The sequence below is a fragment of the Lolium rigidum genome, chromosome 4, assembly GCF_022539505.1.
Source record: "Lolium rigidum isolate FL_2022 chromosome 4, APGP_CSIRO_Lrig_0.1, whole genome shotgun sequence".
NCBI classification, from domain to species: Eukaryota; Viridiplantae; Streptophyta; class Magnoliopsida; order Poales; family Poaceae; genus Lolium; species Lolium rigidum.
The window spans coordinates 257400208-257424518 of NC_061511.1; the positions used below are offsets into that span (position 1 = coordinate 257400208).

General features: G+C 41.2%; 2 protein-coding genes and 17 non-coding genes across 19 annotated transcripts; 18 read left to right on the forward strand and 1 right to left on the reverse strand.

The window, feature by feature from the left end:
- Positions 1 to 16342: 16342 nt before the first annotated feature.
- LOC124648625 (immediate early response 3-interacting protein 1-like) lies at positions 16343 to 16579 on the reverse strand. The gene has a single exon (XM_047188352.1). It carries the CDS (start codon positions 16577 to 16579, stop codon positions 16343 to 16345), a length of 237 nt encoding a protein of 78 aa, XP_047044308.1.
- Positions 16580 to 17866: 1287 nt separating this feature from the next.
- On the forward strand, positions 17867 to 17961 carry LOC124650787. The gene has a single exon (XR_006987201.1). It is a non-coding gene; the product is annotated as a small nucleolar RNA snoR26 (small nucleolar RNA).
- Positions 17962 to 18025: 64 nt separating this feature from the next.
- On the forward strand, positions 18026 to 18110 carry LOC124650789. The gene has a single exon (XR_006987203.1). It is a non-coding gene; the product is annotated as a small nucleolar RNA snoR27 (small nucleolar RNA).
- A 203-nt stretch (positions 18111 to 18313) lies between these two features.
- On the forward strand, positions 18314 to 19428 carry LOC124648626. The gene is made up of 3 exons (XM_047188353.1): positions 18314 to 18731; positions 18928 to 18956; positions 19107 to 19428. Exons 1-3 carry the CDS (start codon positions 18558 to 18560, stop codon positions 19426 to 19428), a joined length of 525 nt encoding a protein of 174 aa, XP_047044309.1. The 5' UTR covers positions 18314 to 18557.
- Positions 18559 to 18679, forward strand: LOC124650841. The gene has a single exon (XR_006987248.1). It is a non-coding gene; the product is annotated as a small nucleolar RNA SNORD14 (small nucleolar RNA).
- Positions 18882 to 19002, forward strand: LOC124650840. Its single transcript, XR_006987247.1, has one exon. It is a non-coding gene; the product is annotated as a small nucleolar RNA SNORD14 (small nucleolar RNA).
- On the forward strand, positions 19205 to 19325 carry LOC124650842. The gene has a single exon (XR_006987249.1). It is a non-coding gene; the product is annotated as a small nucleolar RNA SNORD14 (small nucleolar RNA).
- A 133-nt stretch (positions 19429 to 19561) lies between the features above and the next one.
- On the forward strand, positions 19562 to 19682 carry LOC124650839. The gene has a single exon (XR_006987246.1). It is a non-coding gene; the product is annotated as a small nucleolar RNA SNORD14 (small nucleolar RNA).
- Positions 19683 to 19889: 207 nt separating this feature from the next.
- On the forward strand, positions 19890 to 20010 carry LOC124650838. Its single transcript, XR_006987245.1, has one exon. It is a non-coding gene; the product is annotated as a small nucleolar RNA SNORD14 (small nucleolar RNA).
- Positions 20011 to 20189: 179 nt separating this feature from the next.
- Positions 20190 to 20310, forward strand: LOC124650837. Its single transcript, XR_006987244.1, has one exon. It is a non-coding gene; the product is annotated as a small nucleolar RNA SNORD14 (small nucleolar RNA).
- Positions 20311 to 20500: 190 nt separating this feature from the next.
- LOC124650844 lies at positions 20501 to 20621 on the forward strand. The gene has a single exon (XR_006987251.1). It is a non-coding gene; the product is annotated as a small nucleolar RNA SNORD14 (small nucleolar RNA).
- Positions 20622 to 21039: 418 nt separating this feature from the next.
- LOC124650752 lies at positions 21040 to 21133 on the forward strand. Its single transcript, XR_006987170.1, has one exon. It is a non-coding gene; the product is annotated as a small nucleolar RNA Z157/R69/R10 (small nucleolar RNA).
- Positions 21134 to 21202: 69 nt separating this feature from the next.
- LOC124650769 lies at positions 21203 to 21336 on the forward strand. Its single transcript, XR_006987185.1, has one exon. It is a non-coding gene; the product is annotated as a small nucleolar RNA snoR80 (small nucleolar RNA).
- Positions 21337 to 21513: 177 nt separating this feature from the next.
- LOC124650707 lies at positions 21514 to 21608 on the forward strand. Its single transcript, XR_006987132.1, has one exon. It is a non-coding gene; the product is annotated as a small nucleolar RNA R38 (small nucleolar RNA).
- A 354-nt stretch (positions 21609 to 21962) lies between these two features.
- LOC124650722 lies at positions 21963 to 22054 on the forward strand. Its single transcript, XR_006987146.1, has one exon. It is a non-coding gene; the product is annotated as a small nucleolar RNA snR60/Z15/Z230/Z193/J17 (small nucleolar RNA).
- A 322-nt stretch (positions 22055 to 22376) lies between these two features.
- LOC124650754 lies at positions 22377 to 22468 on the forward strand. The gene has a single exon (XR_006987172.1). It is a non-coding gene; the product is annotated as a small nucleolar RNA Z152/R70/R12 (small nucleolar RNA).
- A 68-nt stretch (positions 22469 to 22536) lies between these two features.
- LOC124650753 lies at positions 22537 to 22716 on the forward strand. Its single transcript, XR_006987171.1, has one exon. It is a non-coding gene; the product is annotated as a small nucleolar RNA Z112 (small nucleolar RNA).
- A 43-nt stretch (positions 22717 to 22759) lies between these two features.
- LOC124650790 lies at positions 22760 to 22896 on the forward strand. The gene has a single exon (XR_006987204.1). It is a non-coding gene; the product is annotated as a small nucleolar RNA snoR2/U65 (small nucleolar RNA).
- Positions 22897 to 22949: 53 nt separating this feature from the next.
- On the forward strand, positions 22950 to 23070 carry LOC124650843. Its single transcript, XR_006987250.1, has one exon. It is a non-coding gene; the product is annotated as a small nucleolar RNA SNORD14 (small nucleolar RNA).
- Positions 23071 to 24311: the final 1241 nt, after the last annotated feature.

Sequence of the window (24311 nt, forward strand, 5' to 3'; positions counted from 1 at the left end):
CTCATATTCAACCTCAAGTTGAATAAATGCCACTTCCCAAGAAGAATCAAGCCAATGCTCCCATTGTGGAGAAATCTAGTGAGAAGAAGGAGAAGAAAAGAACTTGCTACATATGCCGTGAGAAGGGCCACATCTCCTCCTTTTGCACTATTGGTACCTCATCCAACTCTATCATCATTGATAATGTTTTTTCTCTTCGTCAGGATGAGGGTGGCAATGTGTTTGCCAAATTTGTTGGTGCTCAAAGTGGTGTCAAGAAAAGAACCATTTGGGTTGCCAAGCCTATTGTGACTAACCTCTTAGGACCCAACTTAGTTGGGGACCAACAATCCAAAACTTGATCAATAGGTGCTTGTTGGAGGACATTGGAGACTTGGCTACATCATGAACAATTAATGGATCTTCATCATTTATATTATATCAAGCCAAGTCTTTTGGTTATCTTGCTTCTATCATATATTCAATGTTCCTCCTTGCGGTAACATGTGCTCAACCCATTTATATTGAAAGTTACTCGCCCCTTTGCATGTGTTAGTTTTGTTCCTAACATGTGGTTGTATATGTTGTGCTTCCTACTTGTTTTTCTTGAGAAATCAAGTCTATATATGTTAGGTTGCACACCATGTATTTGTGTTTGTGTTGGAGCCTCTTTGCATCTTGTTTTATCTTATATGGCTCTTATGAGCGATTAATGGACTATCCCATTTTGGGGGAGTGGTATTCCTTTGGGAATTTCATGATCCTAACAATGTGTGTACATGAGGAATATCACTTAGAATTGATATTGCAAGATTATCTAGTCTCTATGTGGTATGTCATCTTCATGAGAAATTCAAATTCTAAATGTCCATTAATACTCTAGTTGGACCTTACTTGCCTCTTGTGAAAATAAATTCCTTATCACATTATGGGGGAGTAATAAGCTTTGTGCATATTACAAGCCTAGAAAATGTGAACATTTGAGGTTGTGTCACATAGAATTGATATCGTACATTATCTCTCTCCTATGTGGCATGTTTGCTCAAACAAGCTCCATTTTGCTTAAATAGCTTCATTGCTAATATCTTTGTGGATATTATTTGTGAAAGTTTTTTTGGCATGGTTTTTCACAACGTGTCCCTCAATACATTTTTTGAAAACCATGTGCTTCAAGTCATACTATTAATTGCTTTGAATGTTGGTACGAATACTATTAATTGCTTTGCATGTTGGTATGAATACTATTAATTGCCTTGCATGTTGGTATGACTAAATGAAGCTATCAAGAAACTATCTTTGCATGATGGTTAACTCTTATCTTTTACCATATGCTTTATTCGTTGTAAATATGATCTTATGTATACTTACGAACTACCACCGGGAAATATTTCCCAATACCTCTTGTCCTAGGACAAGTGGTAATAAATTATGAGGTAGATATTTATTGATCATATCTACATTGGCTCTTGTGTTTAAATTGCCTTATTTATTGCCATAAATTTGTTGTGCTTTGACTCCCATGTGTCTTCCTTGCATCTTATGGATCTAAGTTGTCTATTCAAACTTTCTTAGCATTTTTAGAAGATATAGGTAGCGTGATGATCCTAGTTTTGTGCATTTTGTATTCATATGAAAAATCCTAGATAATGCACCAATCTTGGGGGAGCTCTTCTATATTTATTAGAATGCTTAACATCTCTTGATCATTATCAAAAATTTGGTTTTGGGAGACATAAAATTTTCTTTTTGGTACTTTGTGCCATCATAAAAAGTTTCGAGGGTTTGTTTTATTTGTTGGAACCTTGCTCTCTTGGGAGTTGGTTATCTCATTCCTTTGTGTTTAGGTTTAATTAGCTTCTTATAATGAGATAAGTCTTTGGAGTCAATCTTGTGTTGATTTGATTCTTTGATATAATTTGGACAACCATTGTCTCTTGGTTTATTTGGTGTTTTGTCCAAATTGTATCTTCCTTTGGTTCTTGAAAGTATTGTGCATGCAGATTTAATATATGTATATCTTGTGGCATGTGTTACTTTCTTTGATCCAATATATAGGGTAAACTCCATCAAATCCTAATTTGATTAAGATGTGCATGAAATTCAATTTCATATCTATATGCACATAGTATTGTGGAGTTTGTCCTATATGTTGTAGTGTGTCTAACTACTTCGGACCCAATTAGTTTGGGGACCATTTTGTACTTACCTTTGTGTTAGGTACAATGGATATGCATTGGATGCTTGTCTCACTCTTGGAAAGAAGTGGTGACTCAGTTGTAACTTGAGGCAAGCTAGGATGGTCAACGAACACATATCTACTACATCCACACCAATGCTATCTCGGTAACAAGTATCTTCTCATGCATATTTTTCTAGCATCCAACCATGTGGTTGCATCTTGGCATGAATCTCTTGATTTGCAAATATTGTGCTTCTCGCAAAAAGTCGTAATGAAACCTCTTTATTGTGAATGTGAGTAATTTGAGACGAGTGCATTTGTTGGGAAGTATATCAAATCATGCTCATGATTAATCCATCCCAACTATGCCAATCTAGCAATTTTATTGCATATCAATTCCTCAAGGCTCTCACGTGTGCAATATAGATGAAAGTGCAAATTTAGTTATTTCTTTTGGTATCCTCGATTGTGATACTTGTTGCCTCTCTCAATGCATCCCAACTATCTTCTATCCCTTGTTGATATTTGTGATGTTGTTTAGATGTTTGTGGTTGAAGTTCATGAATGTACAATAAGATAAAATTGAGCCTTTGGCCATGCTTTTAAGCAAAAATTCTTATTGGTATATTGCATGACTTCATTTTCGATATCATGCTATATTTCTTGCGTATCTATTTTGTGTGTGCATGTTTCTTTGTGGATAAATATATTTGTGATATTGCCCACTTAGAGAAACTTATACACATAAGAGATGATACATCTCCTTTTGATATCTTATTTATTTATTGCGTGTTGATTGGTCATGCTAAGCAATATAATTCATTGAAGACTATGATGATGCTTTTTGCTCATCCTTGTAATAGTCTTATAATATGCTTTATCATGCCTTTCACATATCCTCTTGGTTGAGCCTTTTATTATGGTGCCTCTTACTTGTTGCTCAACCAGTTGTTTGTTGCAAGTGTTAAGCTTATTTTTCTATCTATGATCTATTGAAAATGTTTGTGTTTTAAATGGTAATGAGGGAGTGAGGATTCCATGTTATGCATATTGTATTCAAATGCAACATTTTAATTTATGCATGTACCTTGGGGAGCTTCCTCATTTGATCTCAAGCACTATCTTGTGGTGATCATTAGAGTTTGATTCACTTGGTATCTTTTGTTTTTGAATGATATTATGGGAGTGATGATTCCATGTTTGTGCACTTTATACTCCAATGCAAATTGTCTAGTTGTGTGCACAAACATTGGGGAGCTTCCTCATATTATTTAGAGCAATCTTCTTGATCTTATCATAATATCTATCTTTCTTTTGGTATCTTCTTTGTGGTTCATTTGGTTGCTTGCTTCATTTGTTGAAGCTTCTTGACTTTGTTATCTTTTTGCAATCTTTGATCCTATCTATGGTGTGATTCCTTCCGAATATTCTTTATTGGATATGTGCATTTGATTCCACTCAAATTATGAGAAATGCACACGCTATGGAGGAACTCTCACTATATTGGCCTTCTAAATTTTTCACCCATTTCGGCAATCGGTGCCAATGGGGGAGAAGTTTGGAGAGTTTAAGGGAATTTGGTTATGTCTTTGCTTTGTTCTTAAGCATGTGCCTTTATTGCATTGCATCTTGTTGCTTTGCATAGTTGAATATTTAGAGGAAACTCCACTAGGCTTTGAATGCCAATATATGCAATGGAAGTCAAGATCATTCACACATGCATATATTATGTGGGATTTTGCTCTACATATTCAACTTGTTTGTTACTTAAATTCCTTATAATAAACCCCCTCAAAGAGATTGTCATCAATTACCAAAATGGGGGAGACTGAAAGTGCATGGTGTTGGAGATATGCCCAAGAGGCAATAATAAAATGGTTATTATAATATATCTTTGTGTTTATGATAATGTTCACATACCATGCTATAATTGTATTAACCGAAACATTGATACATGTGTGTTATGTAAACAACAAGGCGTCCCTAGTAAGCCTCTTGTATAACTAGCTTGTTTATTAATAGATGATCATGGTTTCGTGATCATGAACATTGGATGTTATTAATAACAAGGTTATGTCATTATATGAATGATGTAATGGACACACCCAATTAAGCGTAGCATAAGATCACGTCATTAAGTTATTTGCTATAAGCTTTCAATACATAGTTACCTAGTCCTTTCGACCATGAGATCATGTAAATCACTTATATCGGAAAGGTACTTTGATTGCATCAAACGCCACTGCGTAAATGGGTGGTTATAAAGGTGGGATTAAGTATCCGGAAAGTATGAGTTGAGGCATATGGATCAACAGTGGGATTTGTCCATCCCGATGACGGATAGATATACTCTGGGCCCTCTCGGTGGAATGTCGTCTAATAGCTTGCAAGCATATGAATGGTTCATAAGAGACCACATACCACGGTACGAGTAAAGAGTACTTGTCATGAGACGAGGTTGAACGAGGTATAGAGATACCGATGATCAAACCTCGGACAAGTAAAATATCGCGTGACAAAGGGAATCGGTATCGTATGTAAATGGTTCAGTCGATCACTAAATTCATCGTTGAATATGTGGGAGCCATTATGGATCTCCAGATCCCGCTATTGGTTATTGGTCGGAGAGAAGTCTCAACCATGTCTACATAGTTCGCGAACCGTAGGGTGACACACTTAAGGTTTGATGTCGTTTAAGTAGATATGGAATATGGAATGGAGTTCGAAGTTTTGTTCGGAGTCTCGGATGGGATCCAGGACATCACGAGGAGTTCCGGAATGGTCCGGAGAATAAGATTCATATATAGGAAGTCACTTTCCTTGTTTGGAAATGATCCGGTGTATTTATGGAAGGTGGTTTCTAGAATTATCCGGAATAAATCACTATGGAAGGAGGAGTCCCGGAGGGACTCCACAAACCCTAACCAGCCAACCAAGTGGGAGGGTGGAGTCCATGATGGATTCCACCTCCTTGGCCGGCCAAGAAAAGAGGGAAGGGGAGAGTCCCTGTCCCTCTAGGTTTCGTCCATAAGGCGAGTTTTTACGTTGGGGTCTTATTCGAAGACTTTGGGCAAACCCTTGGGGTTCCACCTATATAATGAGGAGGAGGGGGAGAGGGGCAGCCATGGCTTGGCCGCACCACCCCTGCCCCCTTGAGGCCGGCGCCCATAGCCCCCTCTCCCCAAACCCTAGCCTCCCCTCCTCCACATACAAACTCCCGCGGCGCATAGGCGAAGCCCTGCCGGAGTTCTCCACCACCACCGCCACCACGCCGTCGTGCTGCCGGGATTCCGAGGAGGATCTACTACTTCCGCTGCCCGCTGGAACGGGGAGAAGGACGTCGTCTTCATCAACACCGAACGTGTGACCGAGTACGGAGGTGCTTCGCCCGATTGTGGCACCGTCAAGATCTTCTACGCGCTTTTGAAAGCGGCAAGTGATCGTCTACCGCAGCAACGAGAGCCTCCTCTTGTAGGCTTTGGAAATCTTCAAGGGTTAGTCTCGTTCATCCCCTCGTTGCTCCCATCTTCTAGATTGCATCTTGGCTTGGATTGCGTTCTCGCGGTAGGAAATTTTTTGTTTTCTATGCTACGAATCCCTACACATGGAGCCCCCATGTGTGGTTTTAGCAATTAATGACAATCCCTATGGACTAATGTTGCATTGAGTTATATTTGTAGGAGTTGTCCATAGGCAATGCTTGAACCATATGTTGGCTTCAAGGTTGCAATAAGAAGAAATTGATGAAGGATATCAAGTGTCAAGTATGTCTTGAAGATGAAGATGAAGAGTTGTCCATAGGCAATGCTTGAACCATATGTTGGCTTCAAGGTTGCAATAAGAAGAAATTGATGAAGGATATCAAGTGTCAAGTATGTCTTGAAGATGAAGATGAAGTGAGCCCTAAAGTTACTTCAAGACATCAACATAATGAAGTGCAAGTTCAAGAGGAGCCAACTCGAAGAGATCATATGCTTGAAGCTTGAAGAAATGAAGTGCAAGTTCAAGATGAGACAACTCGAAGAGATCATAAGCTTGAAGCTTGCCATGAAGAAATGAAGTGCTAGTTCAAGATGAGCCATCTCTAAGAGATCCTTTGATTGACTCTTTCCATCCATATGGTGATCATGGATATGTGAAGTTGCGCCGAAGAAGAAGCTCTCACATGGTGTTTTATGGGGGAGCAATCTACAAGACTTCGTCATGCAAGCACAATCAAGAAAGGCGTTCCATCTTGTTGCGGTCAAGACCATCATCATCAAGCTCAAGTGGAATGCGCAAGGTTAAGGTTTTCTCTTGATAGGGTTTCTTTCTCCCCGGTCTCATGGTGTAGTTGGAGACCGGTTTATAGTTTAGTTGTCGTACTATCAAGAGGGCTCTCGAGTGAGTAACTCGATCGTATCATTCGGAGAGAGCTCAAACCTTTGCATCCTTGCATCATCTTTCTTGGTTGTTATTTGGATCTTATCCATGAGGTGATTTATAGCTTGTGGTTATTTCCATAGCAAGCTCTAGTTCATCGAAAACGGATTCCGCATGAATCACTTGTTGCGTTTTCGATATTGGAGTTTTTCTCGGTTTCTCGTATTGAGAGATTTCACTCTAAATTACATAGAAAAACATACCCCACTTGTTCTTAAGCTTTTCACTCTTTGTGGGGTACCTCTTGTCATCCTCCTTACAACAAAATTGGTTTCACATAAATCCAACTCCTACCTCAAGTTGTTGCATTTTCCATATTGGAGGTTTTACCGGTTTGCCTTTTTTAGATAGGTAAAACCTTTATTCATTTGTTTCTATCCTACTTTGCTGGACTATGATGTTTCTATGCATATTGTTGTAGAGCTCGTTGTTGTGATTTCAACGAGCCCAAGATCATCGAAATCGGAGTCCGGATGCAAAAGTTCTTAATGTTTTCGTACCGGGTGTTTGGGTATAAACAGGGAGGCCGGCAGTGCCGCTGGGAGCACTCCGGCACTGCCGCCGGGACGCGATTTTGCATAACGGTCAGATATTTTGGCCCCTATTTAAGGGGGTCTTCTTCCCAAAGTTCCTGGTCGGTTTGAGCTCGTTTTGCCTCCATTGTTGACCTTCTTTGAGCTTGCTATCTTCCTCTCCCTCCAATGATTCTTGCATCCATTTGAGAGAAAGATAGAGGAGATCTAGATCTACATCTTCACCAATCAAATCCCTATCTTTGTGAGGGGAATCCACTAGATCTAGATCTTGGAGAAATTTGGTGTTCCTCCTTCTTATTTGTTCTTCCTCTCTTATTCCCCCAATAGCTTTTGTAGCTTTGTTGCAATTTGAGAGAGAAGGACTTGAGCATCTTTGTGGTGTTCTTGCCATTGCATTTGGTGCATCGGTTTGAGTTCTCCACGGTGATTCGTGGAGGTGAAAGCAAGAAGGTTGTTACTCTTGGGTTCTTGGAACCCTAGACGGATTCTAGACCTTTGTGGTGATTTGTTGGGAGCCTCCAATTAAGTTGTGGATGTGTGCCCCAACCTTTGTGTAAGGCCCGATTTTCGCCTCGAAGGAAATCCCTTAGTGGAACCGTGACCTAGGCCTTTGTGGCGAGGGTCACCGGAGATTTAGGTGAGGCGCCTTCGTGGCGCTCGGTGTGTGGTGTGAGTACCGCATCTTGGGGTGAGGCCTTTGTGGCGTTGGTGTGCATCGAGCAACCACACCTCAAGGTGAGCCTCTTGTGGCGTTCGGGAGCACTAAGCCACCGCACCTCTCCAACGGAGATTAGCACTCGCAAGAGTGTGAACTTCGGGATAAATCTTCGTCTCCCGCGTGCCTCGGTTATCTCTATACCCGAGCTCTTTACTTTTGCACTCTACCTTGTGATAGCCATCGTGCTTGAAGTTATATATATCTTGCTATCACATAAGTTGCTTGCATTGCTTAGAATAAGTTGTTGGTGCACATAGGTGAACCATAGTATATAGGCTTTGGGCTTGACAAAGTAAACGCTAGTTTTCTTCCGCATTTGTTAAGCCCATCTCGTAAAAGTTTTAAATCGCCTATTCACCCCCCTCTAGGCGACATCCGTGTCCTTTCAACAACGGCAATGAAGATGGCGATGGAGTCGATGGAGATGGATTCCAGGGGCACTTCCCCGTCCCGGCGTTGTGCCGGAACAGAGACTTCTGTCCCCCGAACTTGGCTTCGCGATGGCGGCGGCTACGTAACTTTTCGTGGAATATGACTGATTGTGCTAGGGTTTTCGGAGACGGAGGAATATATAGGCGGAAGGGCAGCCTCGGAGTGGCCAGGGGTGGCCTCCCCACACCTGGGCGCGCCAGGAGGTGGGGCCGCGCCGCCCTATGGGGTGGCCCCCCTGCTGGCCTCCTCCGACTCTTCTTTGATGTTCCGGAACCCTTCGTGGAAAATAGGGCCGTGGACTTTTGTTTTGTCCAATCCCGAGAATATTTCCTGTGTAGGATTTCTGAAACCAAAAACAACAGAAAACAGGAACTGACGCTTTGGCATCTTGTTAATAGGTTAGTCCCGGAAAATGCATAAAAATGATATAAAGTGTATATAAAACATGTAAGTATTGTCATAAAACTAGCATGGAACATCAGAAATTATAGATACGTTGGAGACGTATCAGCCATCAAACGTTTCATGAAGTCCTGGTGGTCGCCCTGAAGATGACAGATCTCTTCTATCTACCACTGACTTGGTTTTACAGCGTCATAGTAGAACAACCCCTTCGAACTGCCGACATCCTTACTAATGAGTTGCCCAAGCTTATGTTGAATGCGATACAACTCGAATCTGAAATCTTCCTTTCTACAGTTCGCAAAGTCCTTATCCCATGTTGTAAGACTAGATAGGTCCACAAGTAGCCGATGATCCCGTACAAACTCACACATGTGATGGTTTGCGTAGATTGCCTCCATCGTATTATCTTTTGGTTGCTTCACGCAGGGGAACTCCGTTTTGTGGCCGAATACACGCCTGCCTCTTATGACTACTTCTCTTTTCAAGCCATTACCCTTCAAGTAGTAGCGGTTGACAGCATCATTCAGAACGTTCTTGATGTTGATGTAGTTTTTCGGTTTTACACTCCCCGAGTCAAAATACACGGCGTGTGAGTGTTGGATCCACAAAACAATGATGGTACAATATTGGTCTCTATGCAACACAATTCAAATAGACAATTATATTCTAAACTCAAACATACTGAAAGAAATATACACGAAAGCATCTTGTGGCGCTAGCAAGTAACTTACTCGGGAAAATAAGGAAGGACAAACATTTCTTTATCCTTATTCACCAGAGATTTTTAATGTAATACATCACATTGAGTGTGTTCTCATAGTTGACCAAGTAGCTCTCATACAGGTAGTAGGGGTCCGCTATCACCAAACTCGGGGATAACTCTTGCTCTTTTCTGACCTGGTAGGCCTCAACAAGCGTATATATGTGAAGAAAGTTTCGGTTGAGTCTATGCATGTGAAACATGAAGAATACGTCTTGAAATCTCAGGAAAAACACATCCGCGGGGTGTTTCTCGACAAAGTCCAAGCCCTTAGGAACATTGACGACAAAAAGCGGGTATGTTGGATATTCCATACATATAAGACGCCTTTCCTCTTTCAGAATGAGGTCATGCAGACTCTTCATAACACTAGTACCGTCAGGTACTTCTCCCACGATAACATAGGTTCACCAGCCACATGATACTACCGGTCTTTCGTGTCGCTCTTGTCTAGAACCCGGTTTGTTTGGCAAGCGACATAATCTTTTTTCTTAGGTATTTTCCGTCCCTTTTTTTTCAAAGCAGGCTCAGCAGGATCTGAAGCAACATGCAGACGCGGCAGGATCTAATGGCTCGGCAGAACCAGACGCCTCGGTAGACCCTGGGTACTTGGGATGTGGCCCTTATCGACCTCCGACAATCCAATCTTCGATCGACTGGATCAAGATAGGAAGGGTGCCATTGACCCTATTTTCCACTTGGTTTTTGACAATGGTGGCCATGTTTGCTTTCAGGGTCGCCAATTCTTGCTTAACTACATTAAGTTCTTCTCGGAGGGTGCGAACCGTGTCTGTATTTTCTTCTTCGGCTCCACGCGAACCGCTTGAAGAGGACCCGGCGACAACGTCATTTAGTTTTCCTCAAAACGACATGGCTAACTAATCAAAATTCAAAATTATTAGTATTCAAAAAAGATAATCACGGAAAAATTTGGCATGACCTTTGCTAAAAATGGACATACAGAGTGCTAGAAATTTTTCGAAATGGAAATTAATCAACATTCCGACAAAACATCAGCAACTCATATTCCTGTAGAACATCAAGCATATATATCGACAGCCAATCAAACATATACAATGCAATCGACAACTCATACGAGCATTTCATTGAACAGGTGAAGGGCGGGCGCGCAGTGCATACCGGGTGGGGACGGGTGAGGGAGCGTGGCGCGACGTGGTCGGCGGCTGGCCGGTAAACCAAGGCGCGGAGCGGAGCGGCAGGGGTTAGCGGCGCACACGGCGTTTTTGTGAATGGCTCGCCGAGGGGGGGAAATTGAAATGTGCATCTGCAAAGTTCGGTTTAAGTCAATATAACAGTAGCGGGCTTAGGGCGTTGCCCTGCCACTATTTGTCGATAGTCGTCAACTAGTGGCATCGCACGTAAGCACGCGACCGATGATCTCGTACCAGTCGCGTGCCAACTGTGCGGTGCGTTGTGGATAATTTCTGAGGGGCCCACTTACTAGTCGCATGCATTGACATGCCACACGCTGCCAACAATGCACTACTAGTCACGTGCCAGCTTTCCGCACACTTCTGCAAAGAACAACCGCACCGCACGCTCTGGCAGCTACGCGCTGCCATTAGTCGAGCCTCTGTAGCCTTCTCCCTACTAGTGAAGGGACCTCATAAGAATGTTATACTCCGTAGTATTACTTCCAGGTAAAAGAGATGACAGTCGTTGTAGTAAGTATATATTTTTGGTGTTAGCATTATTTCTTCGAAGGTGCAGAATGTTGGAAATTTTCGGAAGCTCGAAAATTATGCACTGGCGATAAATTACTAATGGATAATTATTGTCCATAACTAAAGTTGGGATTGAAGATTCATGTAAAAATTACAACGCTTTGGCGTCATTGAAAAACTACCGTTACAGAAATATGCGTCCTACAAGAATTGATATTAGGTAGTTGAAAACATGTTTCATTGGTGACATCAGTAAATAACTTCTCACGTTTAATACTTCCACGGAAAATAGCATTCTGAAAAAATATAGGTAGTTACCGCCTCGAGGAAAACTATTACGTAATAGTTAACATGGCAGATTAAAATTACCGACGATGCGGCAAATTAAAATTACCCAGAAATTATTCTCTGATGAATATTAAATTCATGAATACAAAAAAGTTTAAAAATGGCACCGTTCATGCGTGCCATGAATAGTGCCCAAATGAATGTGAAAAACTACAAAGTAGATCAACTTTTATATATACAACAGAAGTTGAAGGCATATCTATAAAATTACAACACAAACTCTTTACAAAAAATTGGCACAACCTCTTAATTTACAATAAGGTAAAACTTCCTATAAAAGCTACCGAAGAAATTCGTAGACTAAACTTATTACTAGATCTACCAAAATATATACTTGACTTGACTTGTTAAAGAAACTATGATTGGACTCTAGCTATTTATGTTCTAGGATCAAAGAATTGGTTCTCTCATATTCCTTATCTAGATTTTGACCATGGGTGATGTAGAAGTTAACTTTATTGAATCCAGTGACTGGGTATTGCCTCTTCTTGTAGTTGAGTCTTCCGTCTTTGAGTTTCTCGGTAGTTTTTCCTTCGGTGATTTCCAATCTAAGCATGGGGTTAAGAGGGAACGGGTGAGTACGATCGTACTCAGCGATTTCAATAATATGAATACGTGTTTCATGCACTAACTACTGCCATGGACTAGGAAGTCATAGGAAAATACAAGTTTTTGTTATCATTTTTTAAAAGGTTAATTTTATTTTGAAAAGTTATGTATGTCAGCTTTCACGGGGTGTCTAGAACTTCATGGAGTTTCTTCCCAAAACAGGGAGTGCCAAGCCACAATTCAACACACTCTGCAGAGGTGTGTTAGTTTTCCCATAAGAGATTCGTATCCTTGTTGCGCATCCGAGTCATGAGCTCGTAACACTTCCTTAGTGTGGGGTCCAATATCAGATCCAAGCCAATCACTGCCCTTCTCCACGCCCTGCATACCCACCCTTTTGTAACCCTTGCTCACGTACTGATTCTCTGATCAATTCTCGTGCCAACTGGTTACAATCCATCATAGACCACCAGTATCATGGGAACAATACGGGGTTTCCCACCCTGGTAGTGCTCTAGCGGGACACTAATAGCTACGGTATAGTGCATCCTTTGATATGATAAAGGAAAAAATGTACAACTAACTTCTCCATCTCACACTATATATTATGGTTAACACGAGTTCTACGGCACAAGAAATCACTTGACGGTATTTTTTTATTAATCCTATGTGAATACATAACCCAATGCAATGGAACCTCCACCATACTCATACCATGGTTTCATCGTCTAACACATAGTCATATTCATAATTGTAAAAGTAATACTTTGCTTTTAAATGCGGGAATGATACGAATAATACTTTGGAAGCAACTTGGTAAAAATAATCAATGCATGAGCAAGCGTTGAACTTTTCTGGTTGATTGCAAGATTATGCAGGCAACGTCTTCGAGATGTGATAACTCCAAATTCTGAAATAGCATCATCATCCAGTAAGGATAATGTTTAAAGAATTGCCCAAGATGCTACTGAAAGACCAATGATGTCGCTTAGAGGGGAGGTGAATAGGCATTTCAAATTTTATTATTTTAGGGGCTTGAGCAAGTGCGGAATAAAAACTAATGCGTAACTTGAAAAAACACAAAACCTACAAACTAGGGTTTACCTAAGTGAACCAACAACTTTAACTAAGCAAGGCAATCAATAAGGTGATAGCAAGATATAGATCATGAAGCACAAAGGTTATCACAAATAAAAGTGCATAACTAAAGGAGCTCGGGTTAAGGAGTAACTGAGGCATGCAGAGACGATGATGTATTTCGAAGTTCACACCCTTGCGAGTGCTACTCTCTATTGGAGTGTTGTGGAGGCACAAGGCACTCCAAATGCCACAATAGCGCACGTATTATCCTCGAGCCTCCCAACAAAAGGGTCAATCGTCGATCCACTAAGGGAACTTTGAGGGTGGTCATCGAACTCGTAAAAGCTTGGAGCGAGCTCCAAAACTTAATTGGAGGATCCCAGTAAACTCCACGAAGGTCACAAGCTTGAGGCAAAACTCCACAACAATTGGAGGCTCCCAAGCAATTTCCACCAAGGCCACAACGTCAAAAAAGGCCTCAATGCTATAGAAGGACACACCGTCACAAAGTACACATTGTCACAAATGACAACAAGCCGTCTAAGGTTTCAAGAACCCAAGGGGTACAAGCACCCAAGATAAATCACCTACAAACTCTCATTTCCACGTATCACCATGAAAACTCAAATCGATGCACCAAATGCAATGGAAAGTACCTCACTCTCAAATTCCACCAAAACTACAAAATCTATTAGAGGAATAAGAGAAGAAGAACACATTAGGAGAACTCAAAATTTCTCCATCATCTAGAAGATTCCCTCACAAGGAGGGGATTTTGATTGGTAGAAATTGTGGATTTAATCTCCTCTCTCTTTACCTCAAATAGGTGCAAAAATCATGGAGGGGTGGAGGAGATAGGAATATCAAGAGGGTCAAGAATGGAGGAGAAAAACATGCTCAACAACTTGCCTAAAGGGTGGGGAACCATTGGGGAAGAAGGGCCCCTTAAATAGCCCCACCCCACACCCCAAAAAGAACTTACCGTTATGGGCTGCGCGGTGGGGGTCGGAATCCCCCACCCTATTTCCAGCTTCTAGGCGCGCCTAGCCAGCTCGCAGAACACTCCCCCAAAAAATGGGCGGATCCACTCTATATAACATTGAAGCAAATAAACCTCTCTGGTGATCACTTTGGGGTAAATCAGAAAAACGTGGAATATAATACTCTCTCTGTTTCCAAATATAAGGTGTTTAGACACATCAAAGTGAACTAGGTACACACCATATTGAGTGAATCTACATACTAAAAGTATACTAGATACATACCAAAATAGATGAATTTACTAAAAGCTAAAACATCTTATTATTCACCACTTTGAAGAATGTAATACTGGTGGAATGGTGTTTCATTGATGTTATGCCAATAACTTGCATACTACAACATGTAGTGGTATGTTGGGTCACTGCAGATGAGACTCCTCTAACCTACCCCTATGGGCCCGCCCTGCTTGGGATCCGCATGGGAGCGGTTCATATTGTGCAAATCATAATCCTTATTTGGCTTCTAAGCTTTTGCATCTTCAGCAGAGGTATGAGCATGAGAATGAAAAGGGAGAAAGCTTATCAATTGAATACTTTTGCACAACTAAAGTTTCTAAGAGTATTCAGGTTTCATGCGAAAATAAATCGTAAATTGTGCTTCTCAAAGCCCTTTTTTTGAGAAAATCCGCCGATCTATTAATAATCATTGGCCGGAGTACAAACAACCCCAAAAGTAACAAAAATGACAAATAAGTATTTGGAAGACCTAGCAACAACTATAAACACTAGCGCGAGACGAAAATTTGCCACCGTCCTCGCCCCTCCATCATTGGAGCCGGGCAAAACTTGTCGTGGTATGCTATAGTTGTAGTAGACAGATGGGAAGCCGTCGTGCTAAGGCCCCAAAGGACCAGCGCATCAGAGCAACAACCATCGTCACCAATGACAATGGTAGGTCGAAAGAGACTGACACGAAACCACACCAACAAACCCGAAAAATGACCGGATTCCAATAGATCCGCCGGGCACACAACTCCACGCACCCTCCGCCGGCGTTAGATGCACCACTGGAGCAAGGAAAGGGCGGGGATGACCTTATCCTGACTTCAAGATGTAGCTTTCGCCCCACCATCCCGAAAAGACACTGGAAAACAACCTAACCAAAGAACGGAAACCCTCCCGCTCGAGATGGGCCGGCCGTGGTCCGCCACATCTCCAAGACCTCAAGGCCACATGAGGCGGAGCAGGCCAACGACATCGCCAACGAGGGAGACAGAATCCTAGAGGGCCCTAGAGGACTTTTACTTATTGCCTCGCAGCAATCGCCCCAGCCTCCTCAAAACCTTAACAATGTTTGGAATATGATATTTAGACCAAACACTCCGATTTTGTCAAATGAATGACGCAAAGGTTTGACAACTATTTGGGTAGAAACATATTGACTTCACCAGATCTTTGAACGAATGAAATCTGAAGATAGTCACTGGATTAGGAGAGAGCTCTAAATCACGTAGAGGGGTTTTACTTGTGGCCTCCCAATAATCGCCTCAGCCTCCTCAAAACTTCAACAATGTTTGGAATATGATATTTAGACCAACCACTCCGATATTGTCAAATGAATGACGCAAAGGTTTAACAACTATTTGGGTTTAAACAGATTGACTTCACCAGATATTTGAACAAATGAAATCTCAAGATAGTCACTGGATTAGGAGAGCGCTCTAAATCATGTAATAAGTACTTCTTTGTTGTTTCTATGAAAATGGAAACAGGAATCTTCCACTGTTTGGAACTAAAATTCTCATACAAGGATCTACTTAAAACTTTAAAAGACATCATACACAAAACTCAAAGAGAAGAACAATGAAGTTTACATAGACGCAACATCATGTACAAAGTATTTTGGAAGATCATAATCAGTCACCAATATATTATCTTCATTGCAGTTTTCCAATAAATCACTAGCCGGGCTCAACTGAACATATTAACAAGTGTGCATATCGCTATAGCGCTTTTGATATCGCGCTACATCTAGCGTTCTGAGCAATGTTCCACTAAATGAAATGTGTGTACAATCGACATCTATAGCGCCATATAGTATCACAACAACATATTTTAAGGGTTGTACTACTTTATCTGAGCATGCTATTTAAAACATTGGTGCATATACAAGACATGCTATACTATGCTTTTGTTAGTCATGAAGAGAAATTTACAGTGAAAGGAATAACAAATAAGAAGTTTATGCACACTGCTACATTTGCCACTGTCAGAATGAAACGAACTTGACAACTATGGTGATTCCGTTAAGAAGGATCAAGGGAAGTCTCATGTATTGAGCCGCGTAGATGAGGCCAATGATCTGTCCTTTGAAGGTGTTTGCTCCATGGGCGCCTCCAACATCAGCGAAGCTCCATCGTCTGGGAGTAAGAAAACGGTCTTCATTCAATATGGCAAAAGCATTGGCTATAAGTAGGAAACCCTGAAGAACTGTCCACAGCCCCATCTCTGCAAAGTAAAAGTTGGACATCGGTCACAACGAAAGAGTGCGTAACGGTATGTTTTACGAAATAGTGATCTTTATCATTGGTTGCAACCGTGTTCGGTTGAAGACCACGATTGCACAAGCAATAACAATTGCCATCATTTTTCCTACGAAATATATATAACTGAATGATGATGTATTGTGCACTTAATCTACAACATCTGTAGCGCTGGAATATAGTTATATACAGGGGCTTGGAGCCCAGGAGGATTACTGAACAATGTTGTCTTTTAGTTTGACAAGGGAATACTGCTGTTTGTTTTGATACACCATAGTGCAGTCACAACGGCCCTTCCATTAAGGGAAGCCATATCATCTAGTAGCTGTGGTTGTAGCAAACTAATCTCTGACGCAAACAAACAGGCACGTTAAAAAATCGTTCAGAGTAGAGTTGTGATTTCCTATTGAAACTTGTCTGAGATAGGCATACTCGTGGACGAAGAAAAATGAAGTACATAAGGGAGAATATTACGTGGATGATATCAGTTGACCTCAACAGAATACCAAAACCAAACTGCACTGCACCCATCATACCCCATGCACAAATCCTACGGGCGAACTGGCATCGATCAATCGACCGACGCAGCATAAAAATATGAACCGTATCGAACCATGGAACTCTCGAACGAATCAGACAGCCAGCCAGGGTTTCTTACCTGCAAAACAGGAAATTCAGCCTAGTCTGAACGGATCGGCACTCCACGCCGCTACGTCGCCGGCTCGCGCGGAGGACAACGATGGCCTGTCGATTTGGATTCCGCCGTTGGAGAAGGGCTCTGGGTGGTCCGACAGAAGAGAAATAGAGACCGGGGAGAGGACGATCATGGAAGTGGGAGCCGGAGACGGACGCTACGAAGCAGGCCCATTCCAATTCTGAGACGGTGGGCCGACGCACGGCCGCGTGCAACCTGGGCCTGTCAGTTGGGCCGACGTGGCGAAACATGGGCCTGCCCGAACGACCGGGCCGTGCCGTGTCGGTAAGATCCTGCGACAGAGTCCGGCTCGCCCACGTCTAGGGTTAGGACGCCTCCTTTATAACCCCAGAGCCACCACGCCGCCATTGCGCCGTAGCAGCTCGATCCGTTCGTCCCAGGTAAGAACCCGAGCCCGCCGTCCGCGGACCTCGAATCCGCCGAGGTACGCACGCGTCCGCCACCGCTCGTCTCCATCCTCTAACCGATCCGCCCGATTAGTTGGCCGCTGTTTCGTTGCTGCGAGATTGCATCTGCCGTTCTGATTTTGGTCTCGAGAGCATCCGTGATGTTACATCCAGTTAATCATCCTTGCACTTTGAGGTTCGACGGTGAAGAAAAACATTGGGGAATATGTAGTCTGAGATGCTCACTTGTCCTTTCTTTTGTGTGTTGATTTAATTTTGTTTCTGGCTTTGCGTTACTGACTTCAAGTCGCGGATCGATGATGCGAATATTAACTGCGTTATCTTTCTTGAACTTCTAAGTACTGAAGACACCATAGTTTACTGAGATCCAAGGCTCGCTTGAAGTTTTCGATTTTTTTTGTTTCATATGATCAACTACGACGGATGCTCTTTTATCTGAGTACTAATACGTTCTGCTTATTCATGATTACTGTGGCGGCTTGTACTTGTCGACAGATGTAAAATTAGTATCACGATACAGTCGGTTATCTGTTTACTTAATTGTCTTTTTTTTTTATCTTTCTTGATTCGTTTTGCTCCGACTTTGATAGTTCTGTGCTTCGTCATCTGGTCATCGGGAGGATCAGTCTCTGACTTATCGGTTCCCAATCGACTCGTTCCCTTGAAGCAACATTGACCTGTTGTATCATGAGCTTCTTACTTTCGTGCCCCTAGGATGCGTCTCTTGCCTAAGGGCACCGTGGCTCTTACATACATTATGCACGATTATAATTCTAAATTCTGGCACTCTTGTTGATCTGAAATTGGGGAAATCAATATATGGCGATGATGATAAATCTAAGGCTTGTTTCTCAGTACATTCGCAGTTGCCGCCTAAGAGCTTTCACCCTGCCAGGTTTGAAAGCTGATGCTGCTAATTCCTTCCTTGGATGTCTGAGCCATGCTGATTTTCCCTATTTTTTTTATTTTGCTTCTGCTGGTTTTCGTTTTAGGGTGTGTTTTTATCATTACTGATAGATCACTTGTTGTAATATCATCAATGCAGACATTTGTGTGTTATTTGTACACAAACATCTTTCATATATTTTGCACAATTATTAGATGCTCGTAGTCTGGTTGGTATGGAAGTGGGAAGTTAATTCATGGCGATGATGATAAAACTAAGGCTTGTTTCTCAGTACATTCGCAGTTGCCGCCTAAGAGCTTTCGCCCTGCCAGGTTTGAGAGCTGATGCTGCTAATTCCTTCCTTGGATGTCTGAGCCATGCTGATTTTCCCTGTTTATTTTTTTTTGCTTCTGCTGATTTTCGTTTTAGGGTGTGTTTTTATCATTACTGATAGATCACATGTAGTAATATCATCAATGGAGACATTTGTGTGTTATTTGCATACAAACATCTTTCTTAGTTTTCACAATTATATTATATGCTGGTAGTTTGGTTGGTATGAAAGTGGGAAGTCAATTCATGGCGATGATGATAAAACTAAGGCTTGTTTCTCAGTACATTTGCAGTTGCCGCCTAAGAGCTTTCGCCCTGCCAGGTTTGAGAGCTGATGCTGCTAATTCCTTCCTTGGATGTCTGAGCCATGCTGATTTCCCCAGTGTATCTTTTTTTTTGTGTGCTAGTTTTTGTTTTTTTGGGTTTGTTTTTATCATTACCGATAGATCGTCTGTAGTAACATCATCATGAATGCAAATATTTATTACATCATCGTGAATGCAAACATTTATGTGTTATTTGTATACAAACATCTTACATATATTTTGTGCAATTATATTATAAGCTGGTAGTCTGGTTGGTATGAAACTGGGAAGTCAATTCATGGCGATGATGATAAAACTAAGGCTTGTTTCTCAGTACATTCGCAGTTGCCGCCTAAGAGCTTTCACCCTGCCAGGTTTGAGAGCTGATGCTGCTAATTCCTTCCTTGGATGTCTGAGCCATGCTGATTTCCCCAGTTTATGTTTTTTTTGCTGTGATGGTTCTCGGTTATTTTGTGTTTTTATCATTACTGATAGATCACTTGTTATAAAATCATCAATGCAAAAATTTAGTTGTGTTATTTATATATAGATATCTTACATATAGTATGCACAATCATGATTATATTTTTGCACTATATTTTGTATGAAAGTGGGGAATTCAATTCATGGCGGTGATGATAAAGCTAAGGCTTGTTTCTCAAAACATTCGCAGTTGCCGCCTAAGAGCTTTCGCCCTGCCAGGCTTGAGAGCTGATGCTGCTAATTCCTTCCTTGGATGTCTGAGCCATGCTGATTTCCCCAGTTCATGTTTTTTTGTGTGTGCTGGTTTTTGGTTTAGGGTCTGTTTTTATTGGTACTTATAGATCACTTGTTATAATATCATCAATGCAATTTATATACATATATTTTGCACTATTATATTATATTTTGGCAGTCTGGTTGGTATGAAAGTGGGAAGTCAATTCATGGCGGTGATGATAAAACTAAGGCTTGTTTCTCAAAACATTCGCAGTTGCCGCCTAAGAGCTTTCGCCCTGCCAGGCTTGAGAGCTGATGCTGCTAATTCCTTCCTTGGATGTCTGAGCCATGCGGATTTCCCTGGTTATTGTTTTTTTTTTTGCTTGTGCTGGTTTTAGGTTTACGGTCGGTTTTTATCATTATTTCTGGTAGATTACTTGTAATAATATCATCAATGCAATTTGTATACATACATATATTTTGCACAATTATATGATATTCTGGCAGTCTGGTTGGTATTAAAGTTGGAAGTCAATTCATGGCGATGAGGATAAAACTAAGGCTTGTTTCTCAAAACATTCGCAGTTGCCGCCTAAGAGCTTTTGCCCTGCCAGGCTTGAGAGCTGATGCTGCTTATTCCTTCCTTGGATGTCTGAGCCATGCGGATTTCCCCGGTTAATGTTTTTTTGCTTGTGCGTGTTTCTGGAGGCTGTGATTGTCTTCCGCCAGCAGCTGAGATGGATTGATATAAATTTCGTGTAGGATCAAAGGTATGAGTACTCTAGCTAATTGGTAGACTGCAGTCAGATTCTGTTATTCTTACGGGGTAGGAAGAAAAGCTAGACAATACTTTACGCACGGAAAGTGCATGGGCAACGCTGGAAATAATCTGATTATTGGTGTCCTTTGTGACTAGTGCACCTGTCTGTGTTGTTTAGTACTGTGGTAATAGACTTCAATGATTAAATATCAAATTCTTTAGAAGATAGGTATATGCGTTGGTTCGAGATGCAGTTCCTTTTCTGTAGTATTTAAAACAAATATTTTGATCAACCTGTTTGTAGTGTCTGATTATGGTTTTGGAGCGGTGATGATACATTGTGGACTAGAGTTTCTGATACTGCCACTTCAGTAGTATTTGAAGACAAACCCTTGGCTGTCTGAGCTCCAGGATTTACCAAATCATTTTGCTTTAGATTTGATCGACCTTGTCTGTAAGGTGTCATGCGTCCATTACCAATTCCAGTTCCAGAGGATGATTTAAGTTCCTCATGGTGTAATGTCTTGGACCCGACATGCGATTCTTTGATGTGTCGTATATCCTGATTGGTGGCTTTCATTGTGCCAGCTGATCTTGGAAATGCCACAAATTATTAAATGATTATTTTGACTATTTGGTTCAGTTCTGTATATAAAATAAATTAGGTTGAACTTTGAAAGTGATTCTTTAAATGTTTCAAAGGTATATCTGATAGATTCTTCAAAATTCTAGTCTGAATATCTGATAGATTTCAAAATTCTAGTCTGAACTCTGAAGCTTATTTTGTTGAATATATGTGGATGATGATATTACAAGTAAAATACAGTTATCCCTGTCTTACTTCTTCGGAAGGGTGCTGAGTATACTTTATATAATCTGACCCATCTACCTCATTGGACATCGTTGTTTTGACTTTCGTGTACAGTACTGGGATGATTGATATTTGGTCTTTTTCGTCGTAACTGGCATTTGTTTGCCTTGCCGACTACCCAAATTTTATATATTTTGTTTTCATTGTATTTAATGATTTGTTGCTGTTGATTAAACTAGATATATCGACAAGCATATATCTCAATTGTCTTGTGGGAACCTGATGTTTGGTGAGGTCTTTGATTTATTAATGTTTCTGGTAATGTGTTATAAAATGGATATGTTTGATGAAGTTGTTTTGTCACGCTGAATTGCCACCCCTTTTGTTTGCTATTCTAAACCATGTTAGCTTTGTGGAGTAAATTGGCATATAAGGTCGGATGATGATTACAAGTGCATAGTTCAGATGATCTCACTGTGATTTCTTGAACAAATAGTCTTTCGCTCCTAGCTGATGACCTTTACTGCCAATGCTGATAAAAATCTGTGTCTACTGTGCTTCACAGCTGTTGAAAATTTGTCTCCAAATTATGTTTGTCATTGCTCTATGTTAAATATTTTTCACAAGTTGATCTAATAAATAAATAATTCTCCCTTTTTACCAATATAAAATCTGCTATAACAATTTTGCAGATTAAGTATCTTTGCAACTTTGCCATGTTATGGGTTCTGAAATTGTAGGATTTAATGTCATGTAGAATGTTGCCTATTGTAGTGTCTCTTGTAACTCTAAATCAAATTGTGGGTTTCTCATCCATCCATTTGATTTGTTTTTTATTATTCGCGATGTGATGATGAATCATTTAGGTTTTTGAGTGGTGGCAATTGTCACCGTGAGCCAACAAACCAAAAACGACTTCTCTTTCCACTGAACATTGCCTCCCACTTCCATCTATGCGGTTTGTTTGTTGCTACATTTGCTTTCCTGTATCTTTGTTATAGTTTGTCTCAGTGAAGAGCTCTTGACCAGGAAGTGCCGTATGACACTGTAAACAGCAGCTGCTTCTCTGGCGTTGTAAGTGTCCATCCTTTATCATAACCTCTGTGGTTTTGTCTAGGATGGGATACCATTTGCTCCGGCTTGATTCAGCTGTGTGCGTGATTTTAAACGGGTCTCTGAGGGATTTATTGGATGTTTTCTATCTTAATATTTGGTTGCTCTTATTTTGGCCCGATGCCACGTCTCCGGTAGCCACAAGCATTGACCAGAGATGCTACATTGTGCCAAGAGGAAGTTTCACATTTGATAGGAACCTGTGGCTGCAAATCTATGGTTACACAGAGCCGTTTTTTGTGATTACACCAGTCTGTAAGCTAGCAATTCTTGCATTTGATTTGGATGTGGGCAATTCACTTGTTGGTGATGATGATAGAACTAAGGCTTGTTTCTCAAAACATTCGCAGTTGCCGCCTAAGAGCTTTCGCCAAGCCAGGCTTGAGAGCTGATGCTGCTAATTCCTTCCTTGGATGTCTGAACCATTCTAATTTTTCCAGTTTAGTTTTTCGCTCCTAGCTGATGACCTTTACTGCCATTGGCACTGGATTCAAGGAGGTTCAACCAAGAATTGTGTGCTGGCAGAGTTTTGTGAATGGTATTTTGTGTCTGGCGGAGCAGTACAACCAGAATAGTTGAACCACAAGATGGAAGTTATTCTAAGAGTTTTTGGCTCTTATTTTGTATGAAAAAATAACTGATGGTTTCTGGATGGATATTTTTTACATAGCTTTGGTAGTAAGAGTTGCTTCTTTCAAATTGTCTGCCTCCGTTTGGTTCAGCTTTTAAAGCCAACTTCCGCTTTGAAAAAGCAGAATCTACCAGAGAGGTTAATTTTCGCAGTTTATTCTCCAAACGCATATGATTCTCCTGTGTAATTTCCGAAGCAGCCTGACCCCAGCTTCCATTTTGGTGATTTTTGGTGAAAAATAACCCACTGCCACTCAAGTTGTACCCGGTGGGCCTTCTTTCTCCTCATCTCAGCAACTTCCCCAAAATTTGCGGTGTCATCGGCAAGCCATACTTTCTCACAAGCTGTGCATGAGCTCCTCTGCCCTGGCTGCTGGTGGAAGAACGCTGGCTAAGTGGTGGCCGTGGCCTTGGGAGATTGAACTGGAGTGGTCGCTGGCATGGCTTGGACGCCAATGTGTATCGATGATTTATTTTTGTACTTGATTAGATACATCGATGTGACCATGTGAAGATGTGGCAGCTTGGAAATGTGAAATATTGATTTTCACTTCCATCTCAAAATGTTTGAATGTGATTGGAGATATATGCTTGTTTGAATAAATTGAAATGAAATATTTTTATTCAAGATTGGTTGCAAATTGACATAAAAAAGAATCATTAAAAGTGATGCATTTCATCTAGAAATGCCATTATTGGTATTTACACTTGTCCGCATATGAACAGACTTATCATAGTATTAGAACTATTACAGACAATTTACATCAAATCCACATTTTGCACTTATTCCAACAAAACAATTTAGTCACATGCAACTCCTAGAATTAGGGAGTAGCTCCTGCATAGAACCAGGGAGTATCCCTGAAATTTAGGAGTCCTCTTTTTCCCACCTAGGCTGTAAGGCGCGGTGCCCAAAATCTGAAACGAGCAGCGATGCCCTGACAAATAATTCTGGGCACCGATGCCACAGCGTGTTGGATTCCTCCTAAATAGATGTAGGACCCACGTTAGGATAGAAAATTGAGTGAGGCCAACC